The 24,934-nt window shown below is 40.7% G+C and overlaps 2 protein-coding genes across 14 annotated transcripts in view; one reads left to right on the top strand and one right to left on the bottom strand.

Annotated features, from left to right (window-relative positions):
* The window catches only part of sm (smooth), a 148,277-nt gene that overhangs the window by 25,359 nt on the left and 97,984 nt on the right, over positions 1-24,934 (bottom strand). The gene's annotated exons all lie outside the window — the stretch shown is intronic.
* Positions 5,013-7,501, top strand: LOC135427168 (basic proline-rich protein-like). The gene is made up of 2 exons (XM_064680617.1): positions 5,013-5,092; positions 5,159-7,501. Exons 1-2 carry the CDS (start codon positions 5,090-5,092, stop codon positions 7,499-7,501), a joined length of 2,346 nt encoding a protein of 781 aa, XP_064536687.1. The 5' UTR covers positions 5,013-5,089.

Genomic DNA, 24,934 nt, shown 5'->3' with positions numbered 1-24,934 from the left:
TGGGTTTAGGAAAAGGTAGAAATAGAGCAAGAGCAGGAGGGTGCACATCTCGGGGTTCGTAGAGGTCAAAGGTGTGCGTAATGCTGTTAAAGAACACAAAGGAAAAGCACTTTAACAGCAGGTTATTTTACTTTATGCAAGAAAATTGCTTTCACTTTGCGTGTTGCCGGTGTTGCCAGCACGTTCTATGATGACTCGCAGTTTATATGTGTGTGTATAAGTGTTGCCATCACGCATGATAAAGAAAAATAAACTGAGATTAAGGGATTGTGTACTTAGGTCCGGGTAAGCGTCAAGAATTAAAGCACGGCTGCCGACTTGAACAGGTTTTGAATATGGGAATTCAAATTCGAATGGATTTAAGGAAAAAGGTTTTAGGTAAATGACAACTTGATGAAAATAAAAAATCTATAAATCGAAAAGCGTTGCCAACTTGTTGGAAATAAAATAAGTCTGTCAAAGTCTAGCGCGATCTTAACATATTAGAATTTCGGCAATCAATGCGTAACAGTTGCGACCCATTAACGGTCTAGCTAGACTCTAGCATAACTGTACTTCGTTACACACACACACATACACACACAAAGCCTTTGCCAAGTGTTATACCTTTCATGTTTAAATCACAAAATGGCCCGCCTAATGAGAACTGAAATGCATTTCATTAGACGACTACGAAGTGCCAAGCACTTCAAAAACTTCAGTCAGCCCACCGCAGAGGCTCCTGCTGGCAGCCACATACTTGACCTAGTTTATGTAGCTCAAAGTGCGTTAATTGCTGGCATAGCACGGGTGAGGAGCAGGAGAGGGGTTCAGCTGACAAGAGGCGACGAGCTGAAGCCTTTTTCAAGGAGGCCAACGGTGCAAGTGTCACTTGTTTTGGGAAATTTGATGATGAACTATGTAATCCGTTTGGTTAACGCTGTCCCCCCACCACTCCCTCGAAAACCAAGCCCATAGATCACTTACAAGCCATTAGGCAAGCATTGAGCCTCAACAGCGAGTGGCATGCATGTATCTTATAGATACGCAAGATACAAGTAGTTTCTTTTTTTTTCGTGTCACACATTTGTGCCGCTCAATCAACGAATTCCTTGAGCTAGCACGAATATAAACAAAAGGAAACGAAATGCAACAATAGAAGAAACATAAAACAATGGTCAAAAACATATCTGAAACATTTTTAATGAAGTGTATCTTATATAGAAATTAATTAGACACACAGGCAAAGTATTTCGCAGCAGACAAAAGTGCGGTGTGAATTTCAAGATATGTATTTGCCACATGGCCACACTCACTGACTAGCAAAGAGGGCGTGGGGGTTGGGGGAAGGTTGCGATGGGGTGTGGGGGGTCTGTGTTGTCATTGCCTTTACAGGTGACAGCACAAGTTCAACACGTTGAGCGAAAACAGAAACTCAGCTGGTTGCCTCTCGGCTGCTTCATTCATTATGCTTATTAGATTTGCCTGTCAGTATAGAGCAGGGTGCAGGGTTGTGCAGGGGCCGCGGGACGACAACAGGAATGGACCATTGTTATTTTGGCATATTTATGGTGCACACACACACACGCACACACACACACATCTCACAAACTGAGACATAGCACAGCCTCAGCATTCTAGACGCAGTGCTTAAATTTAATTAGTTTAAATTTATTTTCTTCTGCTATAATTTGTGCGTCTGGTATTTTAAAAATGCCTTTGTCTATTTTAATTATATATTTTTCTAGGTTTAACAATGGTCAAGGTTGAGAAACCAGCAGATAGATAATACACTAAGTGTACTAGACTATTTGAAATGGTGCTCGGGCGTAAAAAAATGTGGTCTAAATAGTTAAATTCCTGAAAGTATTTTATATTAAATCAAAAATGCCTAATCAATGCCTAAAATCGATCAAGACATAAAAAAAAGAGTATAAGAGAATCAAAATAAATCAATTTTTAATATTAGTTTTGTCTACAAATGTCCCCACAAATTAGATCCGGAAACAGTTTTTCATTTGAAAAGCTTCTTTTCTTTAAATGAATTAAAATAAATTAAATTAAAAAAATTGTTTTATCTAAATATGTTATATCTAGCAGCTACTATCTTTTTTATCAAGCTTCTTTCCATAAATATATTGAAAAATTAAAGTTCAGAATAAGTTTTATCTGCTAATGCTCCCACAACGTAGATCGACCTGTTTTTCTTTGTCTTTTCAGTGGGTTTTTCATTTTTATAATAAAACTGTCCGAGCCTTTTTTTTAGCATTTTCGTAATTTAGTTTAAGCTGTCGACTCTTAAATATTTATGAAAATTGTGTGAACTCTTCTAAGCGATTTTTCTTCATCTTTCAAAACTTAAGCGCTTGCAAAGTTTCATATAAAATGTTATTTGCCCATTTGCCCAGCTTAAATATCTTTGGATTTTATCCAACACTGTTTTTGGCATTTACTTCACTTCCTTTTCGACCACTTGTGCAGTGTTGGCCAAGACAATGTGCGATTGGCATTTGCTACGTTTGTTATGGCAACCAGCGACATTTATGGCCAAGAGCTGACTATCAGCATCATGACGATGGCCACAGCGACATATCCTCTCTCTCCCCTGCCCACTCTCGCTCCATCCGTCTCTCTCTCTTTCTCCCTCTGTGTGTGGGCTAGGGCAACTTTCGCTGCAACAATGTTTTTTTTGCCCCCATCTCTGTGGCAACTCTTACGCATATTTCGATTTGAGCTGCTGCGAAAATAAACAAATAAAAGTCATAAAGCGCCCCTCGCTGCTTTGCTGCTTACATAAGACGCTAGCTTTGTGTATGTATGAGTGGGGGGACTGGGGGTAGCTTAAGGGGTTTCGGGTTTTGGGATGTGGACATTGGCTTTGATGAGCGTGGTTCAATGGCTCTATGGCAGCGCACATACTAAAATTGATTTCGATTTCGTTCGCAGCAATAACAACAACAAGATCTAAAAACATGTTCAATTGGCGAAAACCACTTTTGCCTGGCTGATTGTTGCTTTTATTTGCAGCAGCAGCAGCAGCCAGACTGGAAAACTTGATTTTCAAGTTGCGGGAAACGCATTTTAGCAATCGCGAGTTTCCCAGAGCTGTCGTCGTCGTTGGTCGTCATCCACTTTTGGTCGCATGTTGCTCTAATTGCATGACAAACTCTTGCCAACTTTCACACACTTTTTGCCGTGCCGAGCTTAAGCCTGAACTGGCCTTTGGCTAGGCAGCTCCCCCTCATCCGGCACTCCAACCACCCCCCCTCCCCCCTTCATAACTGTCACATATCACCGGAAAAAAAGTGAAAATCTCTGCCAGGAAATTGTTGCTGAGCATCTCCCCCCTCAACCAAGACAACAGCAACCCGTATAAATCTCTTACGTAATCTCAGCTTAAGGCGCTCGTTGTCGAGGAAAAGGAAACACGGCCGCAGTTCTAATTGAAAATGGAAACAAACAAAAAAAAAAAGGAAACAAATTAAAAGTATATGCACCAGCGGGGCGAATAAATTCTGCTGTGGCGAACATATTTTTAAATTTAATTATTTTTCTAGTAAATCTTTTCAAAACTAAAATATGTTTAAATAAATGTCACTTGATTGCATAAATTTGAGTAATCTTCAAAACGTTGACCAGATTTGATTGACTTTTGTTTTAAACAGCAAATATGTTAAGATAATTTATTTAAAAATTTCACAGCTACATATTTACGTAACCATCACTCAAGTCCCACACCACAGTCGAGTCTTTAGAAATCTAACAAAATATATTTGAATATTTTATCGAATCAGTTGCGTATATAAATGTGTGCATAAATATTTAGCAATCAACTTGCTGTCAGTTGAAATTAATACATTAATTGCAAAAACAGCAAGGGAAAATGCATAAATATTTTGGTGACATGTGAAAATGCATATGAAAATATTGCCAAGAGCTGCATTTCAAATGTCAGCAACAAATACAAATATATCTGTCTAGATATATAGGTATGTATATATGTATCTATATTATGTATACTTGAGTATATATAGAAAAACTTAGCATACATCATTGCGATTTAAGTGTCTGCATATTTGCTTTGCCGCAAGTAAACAAATGGACAAATAAACAAACGGACAAACAGACGAACAGACGTACGTAGCCCCTTGCATAATTTGCCAATTTTATTTGTGTGAACAATTTCATTGAAATGAGTGAAGGAAAAATGCAAATACGACTAGAAGATACCACGTAGCCGCCTATTAATATAATATTGTAGTTCTGTGTTTCTTCTTTGTTTTATAGGGCAACAGCTTATATTCTTTTCAAATCTCATCTGCTTATGATGAACAAAATCTACCTACCAAAATCCTTACTCTAGCTGCTGTAGTAGCTGAGTTGCCTGGTGTCAGCGCCACTTTGCTAGAGGGTATGGAAAATTATAGTAAAAACGATCAACAACAGCGAATCATATATTCAATTTATAAACACGCGCTACGACCGCGAGCATTTCGAAATTGAAAATTGCTTTTTCACTGCTAAAGATTATATTTATGATGTAGACCAGGCCAGAAACAATTCCAATACAATTCGATGCGATGCGATCTGAACAACACAGAGGCCAACAAAACGGTTTTTCATTAATTGCATTTTCATTTATTTCTTTTAGTTTTCCACGCCGCCAGGGGGCGCCAGCAAAACAATTTGCTTTTACACATTGCGATATGGCAGTAAGGTCAATGTCAGTGAATTATATTTAGTTTGTTCAGCAGCAAAACGTTGCGATGTGAGGTAAACGAACACACAACAAAACCCTATAAAAAAGAAATCAGCAAAAAAAGAAAGATAAATCTCTTAACCCGCAGTTACAATGCAATAAGATATGACTAGCAAGTGTTATATACCTCATATTGGGAACACTTTTTATTATATCATAAGGGATTTCTGATTTGTTATACCAAATAGTCAAGAAAGCCACAATAATCAAGAAACCATATAAAATTGCCATTAAATAGCCTTGAAAAATTGGGGCGCTACGAACGACCGTTTTTTGCTTTCATTCTATACTCGAACACAGCAGGAAGATCACGATAATCTTAGAAGTATTTTAAAGGAGTCACCACAAAGAATGGTAAATTGTTTTACGGTTTGTATGCGCCATCGCAGAGAAATTTACATCCCAACTTTAACCGTGTAGCGTCTGTTACTGCTCCTCATTTTCTTCTGGGGCGGCACAACATACTTTGTTGCGGCCAAGCATAGGAGTGCGATGGAGCATTGCGTGGTGCGAGCCGATAAGGATGACCTTTTGCAAACGGCTGCTCTTGCAGCAGCAAAAACAATTCTTGCGCAAGTGGAACAGTTTAACGATGGAAAGCCTCTCAACACCCAACTGGCCATCGATATCAGTGCGGTGATAGTGAAGGGGCTGCTGGATGGCATGTCGATCAGAGAAATGCTTTGGAACGCAGTAATATGGTGTGACGTTAACAGTCCAGGTGGAGTCGACAATCCCAGCGTTGGAGGAAGTGGACCCGATGGCGATTGGGATGTTGGACCCGAAGACGGACCAGGCAGTGCACCCGCAGGCAATGCACCAGCAGGAGGTGCACCCCCAGGCAGTACACCAGCAGGAGGTAAACCCCCAGGCAGTACACCAGCAGGAGGTGCACCCCCAGACAGTACACCCGCAGGAGGTGCACCCCCAGGCAGTACACCCTCAGCAGGTGCACCCCCAGGCAGTACACCCGCAGGCAGTGCACCAGCAGGCAGTGCACCCGCAGGCAATGCACCCGCAGGCAATGCACCAGCAGGAGGTGCACCCCCAGGCAGTACACCAGAAGGAGGTAAACCCCCAGGCAGTACACCAGCAGGAGGTGCACCCCCAGACAGTACACCCGCAGGAGGTGCACCCCCAGGCAATGCACCCCCAGGCAGTGCACCCGCAGGCGTACCAGGAGGAGGTGCACCAGCAGGAGGTGCACCCCCAAGCAGTACACCTCCAGGCAGTGCACCCGCAGGCAGTGCACCCGCAGGCGTACCAGGAGGTACGCCCGAAGGCGGTGCACCCGCAGGCAGTGCACCCGCAGGCAGTGCACCCGAAGGCGGTGCAGGTGGTACACCCGCAGGGAATGCACCCGCAGGGAGTGCACCCAGTGGCCCTCCCGGTGGTGATGGTGGTGGAGAAGGAGGTGATGGAGAAGGAGGTGATGGAGAAGGAGGTGGTGGAGGTGCACCTGCAGGCGGTGCACCCAGTGGCCCTCCCGGTAGTGGAGTTGCACCCCCCGGCGGTGCACCCAGTGGCCCTCCCGGTGGTGGAGTTGCACCCCCAGGCGGTGCACCCAGTGGCCCTCCCGGTGGTGGAGTTGCACCCCCAGGCGGTGCACCCAGTGGCCCTCCCGGTGGTGGAGTTGCACCCCCAGGCGGTGCACCCAGTGGCCCTCCCGGTGGTGGAGTTGCACCCCCAGGCGGTGCACCCAGTGGCCCTCCCGGTGGTGGAGTTGCACCCCCAGGCGGTGCACCCAGTGGCCCTCCCGGTGGTGGAGTTGCACCCCCAGGCGGTGCACCCACTGGCCCTCCCGGTGGTGGAGTAGCACCCCCAGGCGGTGCACCCAGTGGCCCTCCCGGTGGTGGAGTTGCACCCCCAGGCGGTGCACCCAGTGGCCCTCCCGGTGGTGGAGTTGCACCCCCAGGCAGTGCACCCAGTGGCCCTCCCGGTGGTGGAGTTGCACCCCCAGGCGGTGCACCCAGTGGCCCTCCCGGTGGTGGAGTTGCACCCCCAGGCGGTGCACCCAGTGGCCCTCCCGGTGGTGGAGTTGCACCCCCAGGCGGTGCACCCAGTGGCCCTCCCGGTGGTGGAGTTGCACCCCCAGGCGGTGCACCCAGTGGCCCTCCCGGTGGTGGAGTTGCACCCCCAGGCGGTGCACCCAGTGGCCCTCCCGGTGGTGGAGTTGCACCCCCAGGCGGTGCACCCAGTGGCCCTCCCGGTGGTGGAGTTGCACCCCCAGGCGGTGCACCCAGTGGCCCTCCCGGTGGTGGAGTTGCACCCCCAGGCGGTGCACCCAGTGGCCCTCCCGGTGGTGGAGTTGCACCCCCAGGCGGTGCACCCAGTGGCCCTCCCGGTGGTGGAGGTGCAACCCCAGGCGGTGCACCCAGTGGCCCTCCCGGTGGTGGTGATGGTGGTGGTGGTGAAGGAGAAGGGGGAGAAGGAGAAGGGGGAGAAGGAGAAGGGGGAGAAGGAGAAGGAGAAGGGGGAGGAGGAGATGAGGACGGGGAAGGAAACGAAGGAGGAAATGCATATGATGGACATTCAAGTTATCTCTGCCTAATCGAAAATGATTACCTAAAATGCTACCGTTATGATTACAAGCCAGATGAAGATATATCTGTTATGGAGCATAAGCCAAGAACAAAACCCTCCAAAAAGCCAGTAAAAAAGGACACAAAGACCCGGTCTGGAAAGCAATATAAGAGGAAATCATCAAAATCAAGGAAACGAACCGCAACAAATGTGGACTTAATGAAAAAACTAACCGGTTGAGTAGGCGGAGAGGCCAATAAACGTGCTCTTCGATTTTCAATATATTATGTATAAAAGAAGGTACAAATATTATAAAACTATCAAAAATTGTATGTAAAGTCCACAAAATGAAAGAGTAATAAAATATTGAAAATATGCTGATAAATTGGATTTGCCTAACGTCTTGTACGATCTTCCATTCATTCTTCCAACTTCCTTTGTTTGGATCCATAAAGATAATCCAACAAATATTAGTACTTATCAAGATTTTGGAGCAAATGGTTTTCAAAATAATTATTCGTTTATTTTTCCCTTGTTTTATATCAATTTATCGACAACTGTCTTCTGTATATCTCTAGAAATCTCTGTTAGGCTTTTATCGCAGTCCAGGCTCCATTAAGTGGCCATTTCATAGCGGGCCATTTATCAAATGTACAGCGAATGTGGCCAAAAACGCAGCTTCAGCCAAGACACAAGGTTGGCAAAGGCAAAAAAAAAGAAAGAAATAAAAGCTGGCGCCCTGAACACATGGCACGTAGGCAAAAGCCACGTTTGTCATAATAAAAGTTACTTAAAAATTGCAGCACAAATATCTGGGCGCACATAAATCAATGAATGTGGCGCGAATAACGCGGCGTATGCGTGATTTATGTCTGTAGAGTGTCGAAAAAAGTATGCATAAAAGAATAAAGAGGAAGTAGCATGTGTTTAAAGTAAGAGACAGCAACTGACTAATTACGTATACGCCGCGTGCTGCTCGCAGCTCTTTTGAGATTTTAATTAGCCGCTGCCACTCAGGCCAGAGGCAGCATAGCAAAAATGACGCATTTATTTGAGTTTCACCCGCAAACGAACAAACACAAGTCAAAAGCTGCTGCTGCTTGATAAACATGATGTTTCTTAGTATCACAAGCTGCTGCAGCATGGGCCCAACTTCCGGCTGCTTTTGGGCCAAGTGCAAAAGGCGCCCCACAGTCTGTCTGGGGCCCAATATTTTGTGGGCTAGTGGAAATTTATTGCTGCGTTACGCCTGCGGGCTATCTAATGAGAAACAAGAAGGTGAAGCTTAGCTAGCGCTTCAGGTTGCCGAAAACTAAATACACTTTGCACTTGTTTAAATTTTCATATGTGATATGGAATTGGATAGTTTCATAGATACATTTGTAATTGCCGGGACCCTAAATTATAATTAAATGATTTAAAAATAATTATAACAAAACTATTGGCAGAAAAGAGCATATAAGACTATCTTGTGGCCCAACAGTAGAGCTTTCATGCCAACTTGTTTTTAACACCCATAGTTAGGGTATGGAAAAAGCCTTTGCTGCGTTTTCATATTTAATTGCGTCGTTCTTGTCGTCGCAATGTTTATGAAATATTTTTGTGTCAGTTGCAGCAGCCTCGCCTTGTCAGAGCCAGCAGACCAACAGCTCAGCCCACTTCCCACCACTTCCCCGCCTGGCATATGTGTCAGCGATTTTAATAAATGTTGGCATTGCCAACTAAACCGAAATCTCTGGAGCATTCATTGGCTGCCAGCGGGAAACAAAAGTCGATAAGCCGCAGTTGGATGCAACATTTTTCCTTATTTTTAATTTGTTGATTGCCTGCAACGCTGCAACAGCAGAGAGTTGTGTGTGTGTGTGTGCGCGGGAGGTGTGGGGGTTATGTAAAATGGTAAAAACAAAGTGATTGCAATTTTCACGCTATTTTTGGGGCATGTAATTGACTTTAGCTACGGCCATGTAAGTAGGCAAACCAAATTTGAGTAAATGGCAAGCCAGGAAAGCAGCAATCAATACCAAAGTGAAATATGAGGTGAATACTTGTGAAAAAGAAGCGATCAGAGAAGCATTTGATATGTTTAAAGAGCTATTGAAGAACACACAAAGAGAGCGGATCGATATAATGCGAGAGCATTGCAAGAACATATAAAGAAATCAACGGGAGAAGTGACGACAAAAGTTATTGGACAAATATGAAAACAGATAAGTTGAGAGAAGCATGAAATGATAAAAGAGATAAAAACCCCTAAAAGAAGCGATCAGAGAAGTAAAAAAGATACGGCAGAGGCGAGAGAAGCCTAAGAGGACACAAAAAGAAGCTCAAAAGTAAGAAGAAGTATTCAAATAAAACAGAGCATAAGTACTGACAAACACAATCAGATAAGTGAAAAGCAATTAGAGATTCAAGCGAGTGGCTGCTGTCACTTATCCTTTGCTTCTTTCTAAACAAAGTATATCTACATTTGGTGCTATTTTATACAATTTCTATGTTTACTATATTTCTATTCATGTTTAATTATAGTAGGGGCTCTGTTTGCTGTGCTCAGTTTTTGCACATCGCTTCTCGCTTCGCTTAATTTTAAGACAGCTTTTGAGTGTTCGCGTAAGAAAGCACACACACGCTGTGGTTGTTGGTGTTTGCCACTTTACGCTTCGCTTCTTGCTTTGTGTCTCGCTTCGCTTCTTGCTTTGCTTCTTGTTTTGCTTCTTGTTTCGCTTCTCGCTTCATTACTCGCGCCTACTCAGACATTAGGTTGCTCAAAATGTAATTACTTGCCATATTGTGCGCCAGCACTTAAATTCGTTTAAAATAAAAGCGTTTTCTTATTTAGAATTAAGTTCCTATCACAAATTCCTGTAAATTTACTTTCATGAAATAAGCTGTGCCCCTTGCTCCGACTATCTGAAGGCATTTTCAAAAGCAAATTTGCCAACATATGTAAAAGAATGCGAATTTCTAAGCTGCTGTGCAAATTTGTGGCCAACATTCCGAATAGCACAAAGTATTCCACCAGCAAAGTACTCCCCTCTTTTGGAAAGGAGAAGCTACCCACGCACTTGCTTAAAATCTCATTATGTAAAGTACAAAGAGAGAATATGTGAAGCGAGAGAAAAGAGCAAAAACAAAGAGCTGAGCAAAATGATTACCACTTTTACTTGGCTTGCAGCAAATTGAATTGATTTTAATCTGCATGCACAGCGCATGAAGAAGCTCCTGCAGGAGACAAGTCCCTCAGCGAGCAGTCTGCCTATCGCCAGGCTCTTGTGCCAATAAAATTTGCATTCGAAATCGCTTTTCAAAAAGTGGGAAAAAAATACAAGGGGAATATCCAGCAAGCAGGGTTAGCTAAAGCACACCAAAAATGAAATGCTCTTTTTAGACATTTGATTTGCATATGATGTAGCAGTACATGATGTTCATATTATATAGATTCTATCAATTGTCGAGTTCGCTTAAATCTTGAACAAGTGAGTTTTTCATGAGAGTTTAATTTACGAGTGATTCTTGCTATGGTAACTATATATTATAATCCTCCGATCCGGCCCGTTGGGATTTTATTAACGGGGCGACTACTTTGCATAGTCATAGACAGTCGGACATGGCTCGACTGCTGATGCTGATCAAGAACATATATACTCTATGGACTTGTTACACATTTAATGACAGAATTAAAATACACTCTGCAAGGGTATACATAAACTGGCACAGGCGCAGCAGCTAAATTCTGCGTAGTATCTATTTCATGTGAGTGTGTCTGAGTTAGTGTGTGTGTCTTTTAGGGTGAATTAAATTCTTGCCAATAAAAAAGTTTAAGGAAACAGACAGCAGCAACTTTTATGCGTGTGCAGAAAACGATAAGAAAGCCTCTGCAGCCTAACAGCAGGCTGCTGCCGGCTGCTGGGGATTTTTTCCAGTGGGAGTTTGGGGTTGGGGGCGTGGCTGTTACGCTTGAGCACAAATAAACTTAAAAGACATATGAAAATCAGTTTTTGAATATTGGCACAGGCCAAACAGAGTTTTCTGCCAGCTTTTTGTCTGTGCGTATCCTGCAACAGCAGGAGTAACGCTTCACTTGAGCGCTGGCATGTGGCCAAAAAGGGGGGCGGGGGCGCAAACACTCAAGGGTAGATCATTAGATGGTGTGTGTGTGCGTGTGCGGGAAGGGGAGCGAGTTGGGCGTCGATGTGTTTACTTAACTGTGGCTCTTCTAGTCAAGAAAACAGCAAGTGTAATTCAGATTTCTGGTTCATTACTTTTTTCTAGCTCAACTAATCAATGTGTATATTTTAACGTTTGTAGCACTAGTAGATATGTTCTGTAAATACAGATGTTGAAATCGTGAATAAATATGTAAGGATGTAGTATAAAACAAAAGCTTAGGCCAAACAAGTTTGTTCCGATCTACCCAGAAGAACTCAGAGACTATAAGAGCTAGAGTTGGGAAAATTATTATGTAAGTGCGCATATACTCTACTTATTTTCTAATAACTCGAAGTGCTTGACGACATCGCCAGTCATATCCACATTATTCAGTAATAAAGAACCCTTACAACAAGAGAAAAAACGGCCTCCCTTTACCAAGAGTCGGTTGTAGAGTATCTTTTGCTAGTCGAGCGGACTCAACTGTGGACTTCTTACTAATTTTTAGCACCTGGCCTGAATTTCAAGCATCAATTTTAATAAATTTTTAGCCACACAAATGGCTCAACCTGTTGGCCTGTTGAAATTTCTACTGAAGATCCCCCGACGTGACCATTGGGGGGTGGGGCGTTTAAATGGCTGTGTGTCTGCGGCAAATTCCGGCAGTTTTTGGCGCATTATTCATTGTGCCAAATGCCACTTAAAACGCAATTACCGCAGCCTCACAGAGAGTTGAAATGTTATTGCGAGCAGCCCACGCATCGCTGCTGAAAACATTTTGAAAATCATTTCAGAAGCAAACAAAAATGTTATATATATTAATGCTGAAAATTTTCAATGCAAATTGCGCGTGGCCAAATAATAAAGCAAATGCGCCACAAACTCAAAACTAACTAAAACGAATAAAACTCATTCACGAAAATGAAAATAAACGCATAAAAATGCTTTTCCAAGTCAACAATTTGTATTACTGAGCAGAGACAGGGGCAGGCTTTCAATTGGGGCACAAAACGTTTACGAATGACGCACAAAGAGGAATTGCCAATATGAAATGCCATCGAGCGAGCAGGCGTCCGAGAGACTATAATCATAAATAAAACGTAATATAGGGAATCAGAAGTGAGAACTACACATCTATTATTAAATAAATGCAGAAATATTACTAGATATATTCACTATTCAATACACGTTAAATTTTTAATTTAAAAAATCAATTGCTTAAATCCGCAAAGGTTATATCGTTCACACCGTAGAAGGCGTTTAACCCAAAACACAATTCATTAGTTGAAAATTCCCTTTTCAGTTCATGGAACTAGTTCGTTGAGCGAGAGGGCACGTCATCAATTAAGAAAACCCTTTTGCCAAAATTAGCGCACTCAATTAATTTCCAAACAGTTTTCCCAACGTCGAGCAACGCCAACACCATAGTTCACAGCGGCCATGCCTCCCACGCACACACAGATCGCCCAATATGCACACACACACACACACACACACAGAAACACACACCTTGACAGTGAGTGAAATTTCAATTAATCAAGCTGTGTGCGGATGAGCGAGAACGGGGTAAAATGCTGCACATTGGGCACAAGGTGAAAAGGAAACGCGTTTTCGGTGCTTGGCGAAGGGGTAGGACGAGTAGGGCTAGGCTGGAGGCGGGCGGGGGATGGGGTTAGTTAACCCGTGTCGACATTTAAGGCATAGCGAAATTGATGGCAGGATATGAGGTTGGGCGAAGGCGGTGGAACGCGTAGGTGTATTGAAATGAAATATTGAAAAGCAAAATAGAAGTGAGCAGAACTAAATGGGTATATACGACTAGCATATACTCTCTATCCCTCTATAATATGCCTAAAAATGCATATCCATAGCAAAACTAAAAACTTGTACTTTTAAACAATAATTAAATACAATATTGTAGTAAACAAAACGAATAAAGTAAGCTTTGATCAGCGTATAGCTTGAAATTGACTTGACAGCCCCGCACTTGCCCCTATGCCCGCTTAGACATTTATAAAATTATACGTTATAACAGGGTATCTGTCAATTGATACGAAAATACACTAGAACTAGCTGCACGACTTGCATATTTTTTGTATTTCGGTGGCTGCTGCTGCTGTTTTGCAGGTGGTGATTAGTCATTATTTATTTTAAAATCAATTAGTTTGCCTTGAGAGGGACGCAGACATAAAATTCACGTCTCATTTAGAGGCAAAAAGCATTTTTGCACATTATTTCGTTGGCTTTCATTGAGCGGCAGCACTTTGCGGGTTGCTTTTATGTGCTGAGTAATTTTCTTGCGCAAAAATACAAATACACAACATTTTGCATATCAAATTGGCGAAGTTCTTTACAATATATAAATATATCAAATAACCAAGTTTAACTTTGCACTAATTGGCAATTTAGAAACATTGTGGATCATGCGAACTGAATGAAAAACTAATTAAATTCGACATTCAAAGGAAAATGTTCCTATAGCAGATACCAGCGAGTATTAGTAAAATTGACAGCAGCCGCCAGAAAAGAAATAAAATAGTTCAAAATGTGGCAAACGTTGTGCAATTCGAACGAATGAGGAAATTAATGCTGCTGCATACAAAATGAAGAAATCATCATCAACATCAACATCATCATCGTGAAGACAAAAGTGTGCAAATGCAAATGCAAATGAGAATGTCAAGAACTGAATACTAAGTAAAGCCCCCCGAAAAAAGAAATAGACAGCCAATGAAATGTCAACAATTGGCGATAGAGCAGGAGATAAATAGCTACTAAATAGAGCGGGATGAAGAATGAGAATGCTTTCTCTCGCACACTTTCTCACTCTTTCTCTCACTCTGGTGGCAGCAGCTCACGTAGCCGTAGGCGAATGGGCAAAAATGTAAAACAGGAAATTAAATTTACAAGAAATTGCACGAAATCCAAAATCAGGGGGCGAGAGTAACTGTTGCATATCATTTGCTCAGCCGGGGTCGGGCTCTCGAGTGGGAAAGGACTTTGCTTGAAAGTGCTCACAAATTGCACAATATTGTGGCTAAAATCGAGAATAAACGAATTGGATTGACATTTGGTTGCGCTGCAAAGGACAAATCAGTTGCTACCAAATTGTAATCCCAAAGAAACTGCTGGCATGTCAACTGCAAAGGAGCACAAAACATGCAACGAGACATAAAACGCAGCTAGTTGACAGCACTTTTCAGGAAATTTAAATAGTTTGATATTTATAAAGAGCTATAAAGAGGTTGTCCTGGCTGTGTGTAAGTCAATGCACAGACCAAAGCATAAGAGTAAGATATCTGAACATTTTACTCAAGTTTCCTTTGAGTCGAAAAGTGCGCATCAAGACGTGATTTCTGAAAACTCGGAAGCATATGTGAAATCATGAGCCTGATTAGTGTCTGAGCGTCGAAACAACAAACAAGAAATCGCTGGTTCAACTATAGCAGCAACTATAGCACTTTTTGTATAAGTAACTGCCTGAAGTAACTTATTCTCAACATCATATTAGTTTCTGTGCCGTAATTTGCTCTAGCAAACAACAATTTAAAGAAGTTAAATAACTTTAATGCCTAAATTTATTTATTTGAAGGCGAACAGAGAAGTTGTTCAAAGGTTTGAATTTGATGTAAATGTAAGGAAGCTGCCAGCATGTTGAATTGTCTAAAATGTACTAAACAAATTTAGGCCTAAAAGTAGTAAATAGCTTCATTATATTTTATCGAAAAAGGTAGGCAGTATTCATGTGGTATTGTCATTTTATAAGAACATTGAAATCAAATTATTTAATTTAAGTTAATACTCCCAATACTGGCCATAGCTACGCACTTTATGGCACGTTAAGCTGCCAATCAGATTTCAGACAATGAAAGCAAATATTGATTGCCAAATGCAGCTGCTAGTAGATAGCATCACAATAGAGTGCGTTCCTTTTGAAGATGAAGCAGCAGGAGAGGCTTTCCGAAAATTCCAAATTTTTGGCCAGTTGAGTGGCTTTGAGCAAAGGACAGTGCATTGTCTGTGCCCCTTTCAATTAGCTTGTTAAGATCGAAAAAGTGCAATTTGAGGCTGATGGAAAAATTGTGCAAGTAGAAATTTTGAGAGCAAACCGAAAAGCATCTCGAAGCTGAGCTGAGCACTTGATGCTGTGCAAGATATTCGTCCGGAATGTTGGTAAGGCAATTAAACATGTGGCAACAGCCTTTTTGTTGCAGTCAACAAAATTAATCAAATGAAGCAAGAGTCCACGCTCAGTGGTGTGTGTGTGTGCCACATAAATCAGTCTCGCCCGGAAAATAGTTTTGTTTAAATACTTGCCCCACACCCTCCCTTCCGCCCTCTCTCTCTCTCTCCACCGCACACGCAGAGCAGTGTGCGTTGAGCAGTCAGAAGTCAAGAGTGCAACATATATCAGGGTCTGGCAGCCAGAGTTGCCAGATTGCCAGAGTGCAGTATAATAACGCACTAATTTGCATTCAGCTGAAGGCAAAGCTGGCAAAAGGACAACAGCTGTTCTAGGGGAAAGGCAGGGGGAGAAAGGAGGAGGAGTAGGAGCAACAGCGGCAGCATTTAAAACCCATGTCACATATGTCGACAGACTGTTGCAACAGTGGCATGCCACGCCCCTGCACAGCATGTGGGCGGTTGTTGCAGCAAATGAAGCTGCGCAGCAAATATTATTTTTTAATGAAATTCCATTTAAAACAAAATTTATGCTGCCACACACTGCTGGACGTCCGTCCAAGGTTGGTCTTAGCCCAGCCAACACGAGGAGGCGGCAGGCACAGGGAGACCCAGCGTTGAATCCAGGAACAGAAAGAACAGCGAACACGAACAGCACGAGCAGCAGACAAAATTAGAAGCTTGTGCTATTAGGTCGCGCGTAAAAGTTTAATTGAATAAGTTTTTTGTTGCTAGCCAAAAGACTGTAAAGTGGAGCAGGGAGCAAGGAGGGGGAAGGGAAAGGGTGAGCAAGAGTTGCAGTTCTTGGTTTTCTTTAGTACTTTTGTCACTGCATGCAATTAATTTGAGTAGTTTATAAATGTAGCAACCCAAAGGGCTGCGACCAAGAGGACACCCTGTACTTGAAATGTAAACTATGTAATGTTATAATATCGTAGAAGGGTTGATGAAAGGGTTTGACAATACTTTAATAGACTCTCAGGAATATACTCTGTGCTTGGTTTATAAAATTCACCAATAGCATACTAATCTTGCAGATGGCCACTCTGCGCTTGATGTATAAATTATGCCAATATTATATCAAACTCTTAGGAGGACACCCTGTGTATATTATAGTATCTTGAGTAACTTCTGTATATATTATGCAACTGTTATGGAACCTTTTGCAACCAAAAACTAAGATAAAATAAAAAATTTGTTTATTAAGTTTAATATCAATCACATATTTTTATTTTTATTTCTCTGTAATCTTTAATCTACATATTTTTTTCAAACTTGATCTGTTTATGATAAGATAGTTAGACTTCTATAAACCAACTATTACATCAGTTCGAATACCGTTTTTGCAAATTTTTTTGTCTACAGGGTATTCAAAAGCTCTTAAAGACTTTCAAAATTTAGCAGTTAGTTTTCTAGGGCACTAACTGACGTGACTGCTAACAGCGTTGATTTTTTTATTTTTTACTGCAGTCGCCGTTCGCAGTTTCCCAGCTAATTCAATTTCCTGGCCATTTGGCATTGTGTTCGGGACAAGTCTTGTGTTGTCTTTTGTTACAGTTACAATTTTCCCAACGTCAGCAGTTAAACAGTTAGCATATTGCGCAACAATAACAATCATGAAAAGTAGCCGCAAGGCGGGCTGGGGTAGGGTGTCGAGGGGTGTGGGTATCTATTGCTCTTGTTTCTTGGCTTGTCGGCCACTAAAATTGTCGTCGAAATTAAATGCTTAGTTGAGTTGACAAGCGCCGATGACAGTTGCACAATGTCCGCCACAGTAACAACTGTCAGTTGTGTGTGTATATGTAAGTGTGTGTGTGTGAGAGAGAGAGTCGTAAGCGATGTGGCAACGCCAATTTATGTCGCATGCATCTTTGAACGCTGACAAGTGGCATGATAAAAGCATGAGAAAAGGCAGCATGAGAAAACTTTTTGCAAGTGATTGCTTGGGGGCCTGCATTTTGGGATTTGATATGAGCCCGAGGCTCTTTTTAAAATATAGCGAAAAAGCTAGGTCTGGGAGGGCTAAGTGTGGCATTTAGGGAATTAGGAATTGCATGGGACATGCTTACGATGAGTGACTTTTTGGGGTCATTTGTGCATTTAATGCATACTGTAAGGGCTCACTATTGTTTGCTTGCTTGAGTGTTTTAAGCGAATTCGACAAAGGTATTGTACAATTTAAATTTTCTGTCTACTTCAGAGCTTTAAGAAGTTTACGAATGTGGCCTTAAAATTTAGTGTAAATAAAAGGCTCTTTAAATGTTGTCTGCATGAGAGTCTTAAAACGTTTACGAATGTGACATAAAGAGAAATTGTAAAATAAAAGGCTCCGTAAATGTTGTCTTAAAACTTTTACGATTGTGACAAAAAGGAATCGTAAAAACAAAAGCTCTTTAGTTTTCTAATTTTCAATTTCAACCACAAAGCGACTGAAACGTTTCCGAATGCGCTACCTTAAGTAAATGAAATGCCAAGCATGAATATAATAAATCGAATATTTGTAGTCAAGACTCGATACCATCGAATACACGTGCCTTGATGTATCGATACCTAAGAGGGTAACATTATGATACATTTTCTATCCAAGATCTGAACTCTGAGCTTTCAATTTTGAAAGGATGAAGTTCGTCTTTGATTTATGTGATTAAAACCAACGCTCTAGAGTATTTCCCTGCTACGATTTGCACATGAACGTCTGTTCTATCCAAAATCCATGAGCAAACTTGTACAAATTAGTCACTGGCTGTGCTGTAGATATGACTAAATGTGTCAAAGTCAAAACTTCAGACGAACTGACCACCATTCATTTGCTCACTTTTACAGCAACCGAATGGAGGAGGTTGACATTTATGTATATTGTTTGGTCAATCAGAAAAGCCGTCCCGAGTGGCCAGTCGTCCATCCGTCAGTAGGCACTCAATCAAGTTTTTCAAGGGGCCATCAATGCCACTGAAAGCCACACTCAATTACACGCACTTAACACAATGCCAGAATGCAGACCATAACGATGAGCGATAAGGACGATGATGTTGATGATGATAAGAATAAAATTGCCTGACGATATATGTATTTTTTTGCAACAAGCTGACAATTGTCAATATTGTCAGAGATGAAGATTTTGACACGAGATATAAAAGCCCAAAAGCTGCAAGTGCCAAAAATGCGCCAATTATCGCAGATGCAATAACAAAAGGCTTTCCCCACACAGAGCAAAATAAAATAATAAAGCAAAATTATTATCGGCTCTGAACAACAATGAAAGATGGAAGCAGCTGAGCAACGCGATTGGCTCTGAGCCTGACAAAGAGGCTAACAACAATGTGGCACCAGCAGCAACAAATGTTGCCAATATTTTGCAATAAAATGATGGTCCAAAAAATATGAAGTGCTGATGCCAGCTATACACACGTACACAAACACACGTACACGTACACGTACACATACACAACATCTCATCAGATATGGCAGTTGAGAAACTTGACAACAATTTGAGGTATGTCGGTAGCAATCAGCCCCGCCCACGCCCGAATACTGCCTGCAGCATAGCAATTGAAAAATACTCAACCACTGAAATCGAGCTCAAATAAGTAACTTTTAGCTACAAGCCAAACAAGAAGAATGTGCTGTAAATAATCAAGCATATATACGACGAAATTATGCCCTATTGTTCACTAGAAAATTCTCCTTTATTACATGAAACATTTTTTGCCATTTGTAGATGAAATTTCGTAAGTCATTCAAAAAATTTTAAAAAATTTATAATATAAAAGAAATTTTTATAAAAATGTATAAGATATAGTTCAGCATATCCAAGCAACTATTGAATAAATGTATCTAAAACATATATTTTTCTGAATGAGGCACATTTAATTCGCTGCATCCCAAAAATAATGAGTATAGCTCTTATAATTCTCGAGTTACTTATGGAAAGCGTCTGCAGCTCTGAAACAAACTGATTCACGTTTATGCTTACAGGGTATACGAATTGTGAATTGCAACAGCTGCTGCCACAACAAAAAATGTGAAACAATTTCTTCATCCATATTTCTAGTTCTTTGCTAGTTTTCTTTTCGTTTCTTTTATTTTTTGTCTGATAACTTTCAAATGCAATGCCGCAGGCTGTTATGGCATGGCAATAATGCAAAATACAGCAGAAGCAGCACCAGCAGCAGCAACTGTGGAGATAAAGTTGCGAGTGGAAATGGAAATATAGAGGATCGTGTCCTCCTACAATGACGGTGACTTGACGTTCAATTTCTCATAAAAGTTTCTTTGGCAGCTGTAACAACAAAAGCAGCTGCAGCAGCAGCAGCCGCAGCCGCCTCAACAAAATGTATGACACACAATTCAAACTTGAGAATTGCATTTCATGTTTCTGCATTTTTGATAACGCGCTCAAATCGAAATGGCAAAAATGGGGGGAAAAACGAATTTTGACATGTTTTATAATCAGGCGAAATGTGGCAATAAAAATGTAAATAATCTATTACATTTTTGATATTTAATGTGTTTTGTAAAATAGTTTTGCAGTTTAAAGCAAAATATAGAAATATTTTGTACTTTTATTCAAGAGGCCGATCTGATTTTAATTGTCAAAATTTGGATTAAATTACATTTAAGTTCAGGGAAATTATTTTTATTATTTATACGCTCTTCTTTAATTATTGCTTAATATTTTAAACACATTAATAACATATCAAGCTGAGCTTCAGACCAAAAGTTAAGCTATAACAATATGTCAATGGGTTTGGTTTTTTAAAAAATAACAAAGTCCGTTACGAGTACAAATATGCGCATAAATGAAATAATAATACAAAAATAAAACCGTGCAGCACTTGCATTAAAATTAAAAACATTTCCGACTGCGCAGGAAACAGCTGTAAAAAGTGGCACAATGCGATGTCGCAGTGCCGTTGTCAGCTTCCGGGGGCGGAGGGTGTGGCCGGCCGTCCGGCTGGAGATGGCTGTTGGCCATTTTGTTTTTACAGGCTGGGATTTGTGAGCCCATTCAGACAACGAAACATTTCGCTGCGGCCCATTGAGCCAGTTGGGCTTTGCAGCCCTAACGCGCGCTGCCTCTGGAGTCCCCCGCGGGAGCTACAGCACAAAGGCAGCTGCTGGGGAATGGAGCAGGGGCTGGAGTTGGGGAAATGTGAGCGTTGACAGCTGCAGCTTAAAGGTGTGAATGATTGCTGGGCGAGAGACGGATACGCAACAACAATTGCGCTCGGCATTTTTGATTAGGCAAAGAAAGAGCCCCAGCGTCGCCGCAGCCCATAAATATGTGAATGATAATGAATTGCAATTGGAATTGCGTTGGGGCTAAAAGAACTTGGCCCGAAGCAGCCGAGGATTATTCATTTTGAGTGCGACAAAGAAAAAAAGGAAGAAGAGCTAGTGAATGTGTCTCTTTTCTGCATTTTAATGCAGTCTAATTAACTTTTGGGCAACTTTGCGCATATTAAATTCAAGCAAAAAAATGAGAAAAACTGAAAAAAAAACAACAATTTAAATTTAATTAACCTACGGCGCGCATCTGTAAAGCGAAACCACAAAATGTAAAGTTAACAGCAAGCAGATTAAAAAGTTTACTTTTTATTTTTAATAAAAAATGCAGAAAACTTTTAATAAAAATCACTTTAGCGTTTCATTTGCGACCACCAACAACAACAAGAACAACAAAAAGCAGAAGACAAATATATTTATATATATGTAAAGAAAACTTTGCGGTTAAATTAAAAAATACTTTTCATTGTGGTTAACAGCGTGGCTGAGAAAAAGGCCAAAAGGCAGCAAATGCAGCACAGCTTTGTATAATAAGTACTATATTGAAATTTATTTGTATAAAAAAATAAAGAAAAGAAAAACAAGCAAAGGAGCATAAGAAAAACAAAAGCAAAGCAAAGCAGATTTGCATTTTGAAGCCAGAGCAAAATTTAGAAGATAAGCAAAGAAACTGCAGACAATAAAAAAACATTTGCTAGCCCCAAACAAAGAGCTGCCGCAAAAGTAGCCGAAAAGAAAAACTTATACACAAAAAATAAAATAAATAAATGAAACCTAGCACGTAGCGAGGGGTTGAAGCCAGTTGCACAAGAAACGGATTCACTGGCAAATTAAACACGAAATTGAATTCTGCTCATCATAATTTCCCCAAGGATGCTTATTAGGCCAGGCCAGGCCAGACCAGACCAGACCCGTCAGGCCAAACAAAGCCCCCAAAGAATTCATTTGACGAGTCAAATCCACAAGCTGGCGCCCCAAAAACCGAACGACGCCAAGCTTTGACTGCTGCATTGTCATAAGTGCAACTGAGACCAGGACTTGATATTATTTCCTTGATTAGGCGTGGGAGAGGCAGCACCAACAGCAGCAGCAACGGCAGCAAAGCTCAGAAAAACATTCAACAAAAGTTGAACGTAAGAAAATATCAAATATGCATAAAGGCATTTAGTCGGAGAAAAGCAGGCAAAGCAGGCGCCCCCTATAAAAGAAAATTGAAAATTCACATGGAAAACTGCAAAATTTAACAAACTTTTATGCGTGGCAGCTAAACAGAGTTTGCTTAGAAATTAGAAAAGTTGACAGTTTGTTGCCAAACTGCGGGAAAATGTGTTGGACAAACGTTTTAAAAATAAATATTTTACTGCTTTTGTTAAAGTTGAAAAATAAATGATAATCACATAAGATGACTTAAAGTATATCAATAAAAACGAGAAAGCAAGGATATCTTATTTTAGACATTTCCCTTTAACAGATATATGAGCATAGTGCAGCTCGAAAATGGTGAGTTTTTTAAAATATCTTTGAAAACGTAATATTTTGCCTAATATTATCCTACTATTCCACCGATCCGTCCTATAGCAGGTATACGACATAGTGGTTCGATGTTGCTCAGATTTTGCATATACATATATGAGGATCATAATGGAACTAGTGCATCGAGTTTAATCAAGTTATATAAATACTAGAAAGGTTTTTATATCAGTGTCAACTTTTCGATGGATCTGGTATAATCCGGCCGCCTCGTACGCATGTACTGCGTGCAACAGAAAGAGGGACGTATGCAGAGTTTCAAGACGAAACTTAAAACTGAGAGACTGTTTGCATAGAAACAGGCGAACCGACGGCAGGAGGGACAGATGAACATGGCTATATCAACTCAGCTGCTGATGCTGATCTAGAATATATGTTCTTATTAGGTTTGGAGATTTCTCCTTCTACGCGTTACACATTTCATGACAAAATTTTAATACCCTCCGCCAGGGTAAGAAAATAAAGACACATAATACTATTAAACCAGTAGATAACTATAATCGGATTTTTAAAATTTTTAATAAATAATTTGAATAGATATTTAAATGCTTAAGAATATATTATTAAAAAATAAATCTATATAACATTTATAAAACCAATATGTAATTATTACCGATAAGTAAAATTTTTTTAAATATACATATATTTAAATGCTTAAAAATGACATCAATGAAAAACAAAGCCCATAAAACTTATAAAACCAATAAGTTAAAAGTTAGTAATTATTACTGGACCGTAAAAGTTTTTATAAAATATTTTACTCCTTTTGTTTCAATTCATAAGTCAATTTAATCAAAGCTTACCTCAGAACGCACATAAATCAATAAAACAGAAATAAAGTCAGTTTGGTTTAGTGGTCAGCAATAAAAATGAATTCCAAAATTGAATCTCAATTTTTTGTTGTTAAAAGATGATATATTACAAAAATTGAACTCCCATTTTCAATTTACTTTATTTTAATTTTGCACAACAAGTCCAATTAAAGAGTTGGCTGTTCTTTCGGTAAGCAATTAAATTGTACATGTTCAACAATATTTGTTTGCCCAACCCAACGAAAATTGCTATAAAAAAATATAGACAAGAGTTTGCCGGCAAAACCACAAGCATTTAAAAAAGCTCAAGCATGTGAGCGAAACGGATCCAAAGCAAACAAAGCGTAGTAAAACTAACTACAATAAAGATGCGGGAATGAGAAAAAACCACATGTATTTCATGGAATTTTCAAGAACTTCTAACTTCCAGCAACCCCCCCACCCCCACACGAAAAAGAAAAGTGAAATCAATTGAATTTGACTTAAACTTTGACCCGCAGATCAAACAACAATGGCAAAAGGCGTGGCCGTAGCCAATTATCACACACAAAAACAGCATTGAAGAAAATTTGTGTGCAAAACTTTTCACTTTTGGCTACTATCAAGGAAAATCAAGGAAAATAACTCTGCAAGAGGCAGATGAAATAACATAAAGGCAAGAAAAACAGTGCAAAAGTTTTGCGCAACTCCCCCTAGAGCAATAGGAAAAAAAAACAGAAGAAAACAAACTCCCCACAGAACAACAAATACTTGGCATAGGGGAGCTCTATGTAAGTTGTGCAGATACAACTACAGCTGAGCCATAGATACAGATACTTACGCATAGATATAGCTATATTCCGACCGCCACCCTCTCCGCTCTCTCCCCCTCGCTGAGTTCTAATTGAAACCAACGGCAACGGCAGAACTTAAGTTCAACTTTTGCCTCGAATGCAATTAAAACCAGCAGCCGAGCGGCAGTCAGAGACGGATTTTTGTTTAATCTTTTTACATCAAGAGTTTCTGTCCCCAAAGCACTAGAAACAACAACAACAGCAACAAATTCATAGCACAAACTTTCTACTTGGCTAATGCAAAAGCAAAGCAATGCTTAAAATTGTATTTACGCACAAATTAAAATATCAAGGCTAAGAAAATGCTCAAGCGCAAAATTATGGTACGAGCCGACGTCGCGCCTAAAGGCAGCTTACATAAGTCTCTAAAAGCAGGGGGAGGGGCAACAGCAAGTGGGGGGCCGTGCGGGGTTTTGCGGTTGCCTAGTTTATAGTTTTGCGATTTTTAGATAATGCAAAAGTTGTAACTAGGTGCGGCCTCGAGGCGCTGCCTGGTTTTACTTTTTATCTCTTGGCCTTGCCAAATGAAGCCCAACACAGCAGCGGCCTGTGCTGGGTTGGTTTTGGGATCAATAAATAAAATAAGCAAATTAGTTAGCTGTAAAATGGGCGTGGGAATATAGAAGAAGAGTTTTAATAAAAATAGTAAAACTTGACTATAGTTGAGTGAGCCTCGTAAGCGATTGTTTTTCTTTAAGAACTCTGAACCGAACCTGAAACCGTTTGGGAATTCGAAGCTCAGAGCATGAGCATCATTCATTTAAATATTTAAGCTGTCAATTTTGTTAATTAAAATTTTTTTTGGCAGATTAAGCCAGCTTAAAGCTTTTCACACAGCTTCGAACACGTTTTCCTTGGAAAAAAAAGAGAGCAGCAAACGCAGA

The sequence above is a fragment of the Drosophila montana genome, unplaced genomic scaffold (assembly GCF_035044405.1).
Source record: "Drosophila montana isolate Dmon_TW-CO22-7 unplaced genomic scaffold, ASM3504440v1 contig_2127_1, whole genome shotgun sequence".
Taxonomy (NCBI): domain Eukaryota; kingdom Metazoa; phylum Arthropoda; class Insecta; order Diptera; family Drosophilidae; genus Drosophila; species Drosophila montana.
The sequence above is the reverse complement of the archived record's forward strand: the minus strand, read 5'-3'. Positions and strand labels throughout refer to the sequence as shown.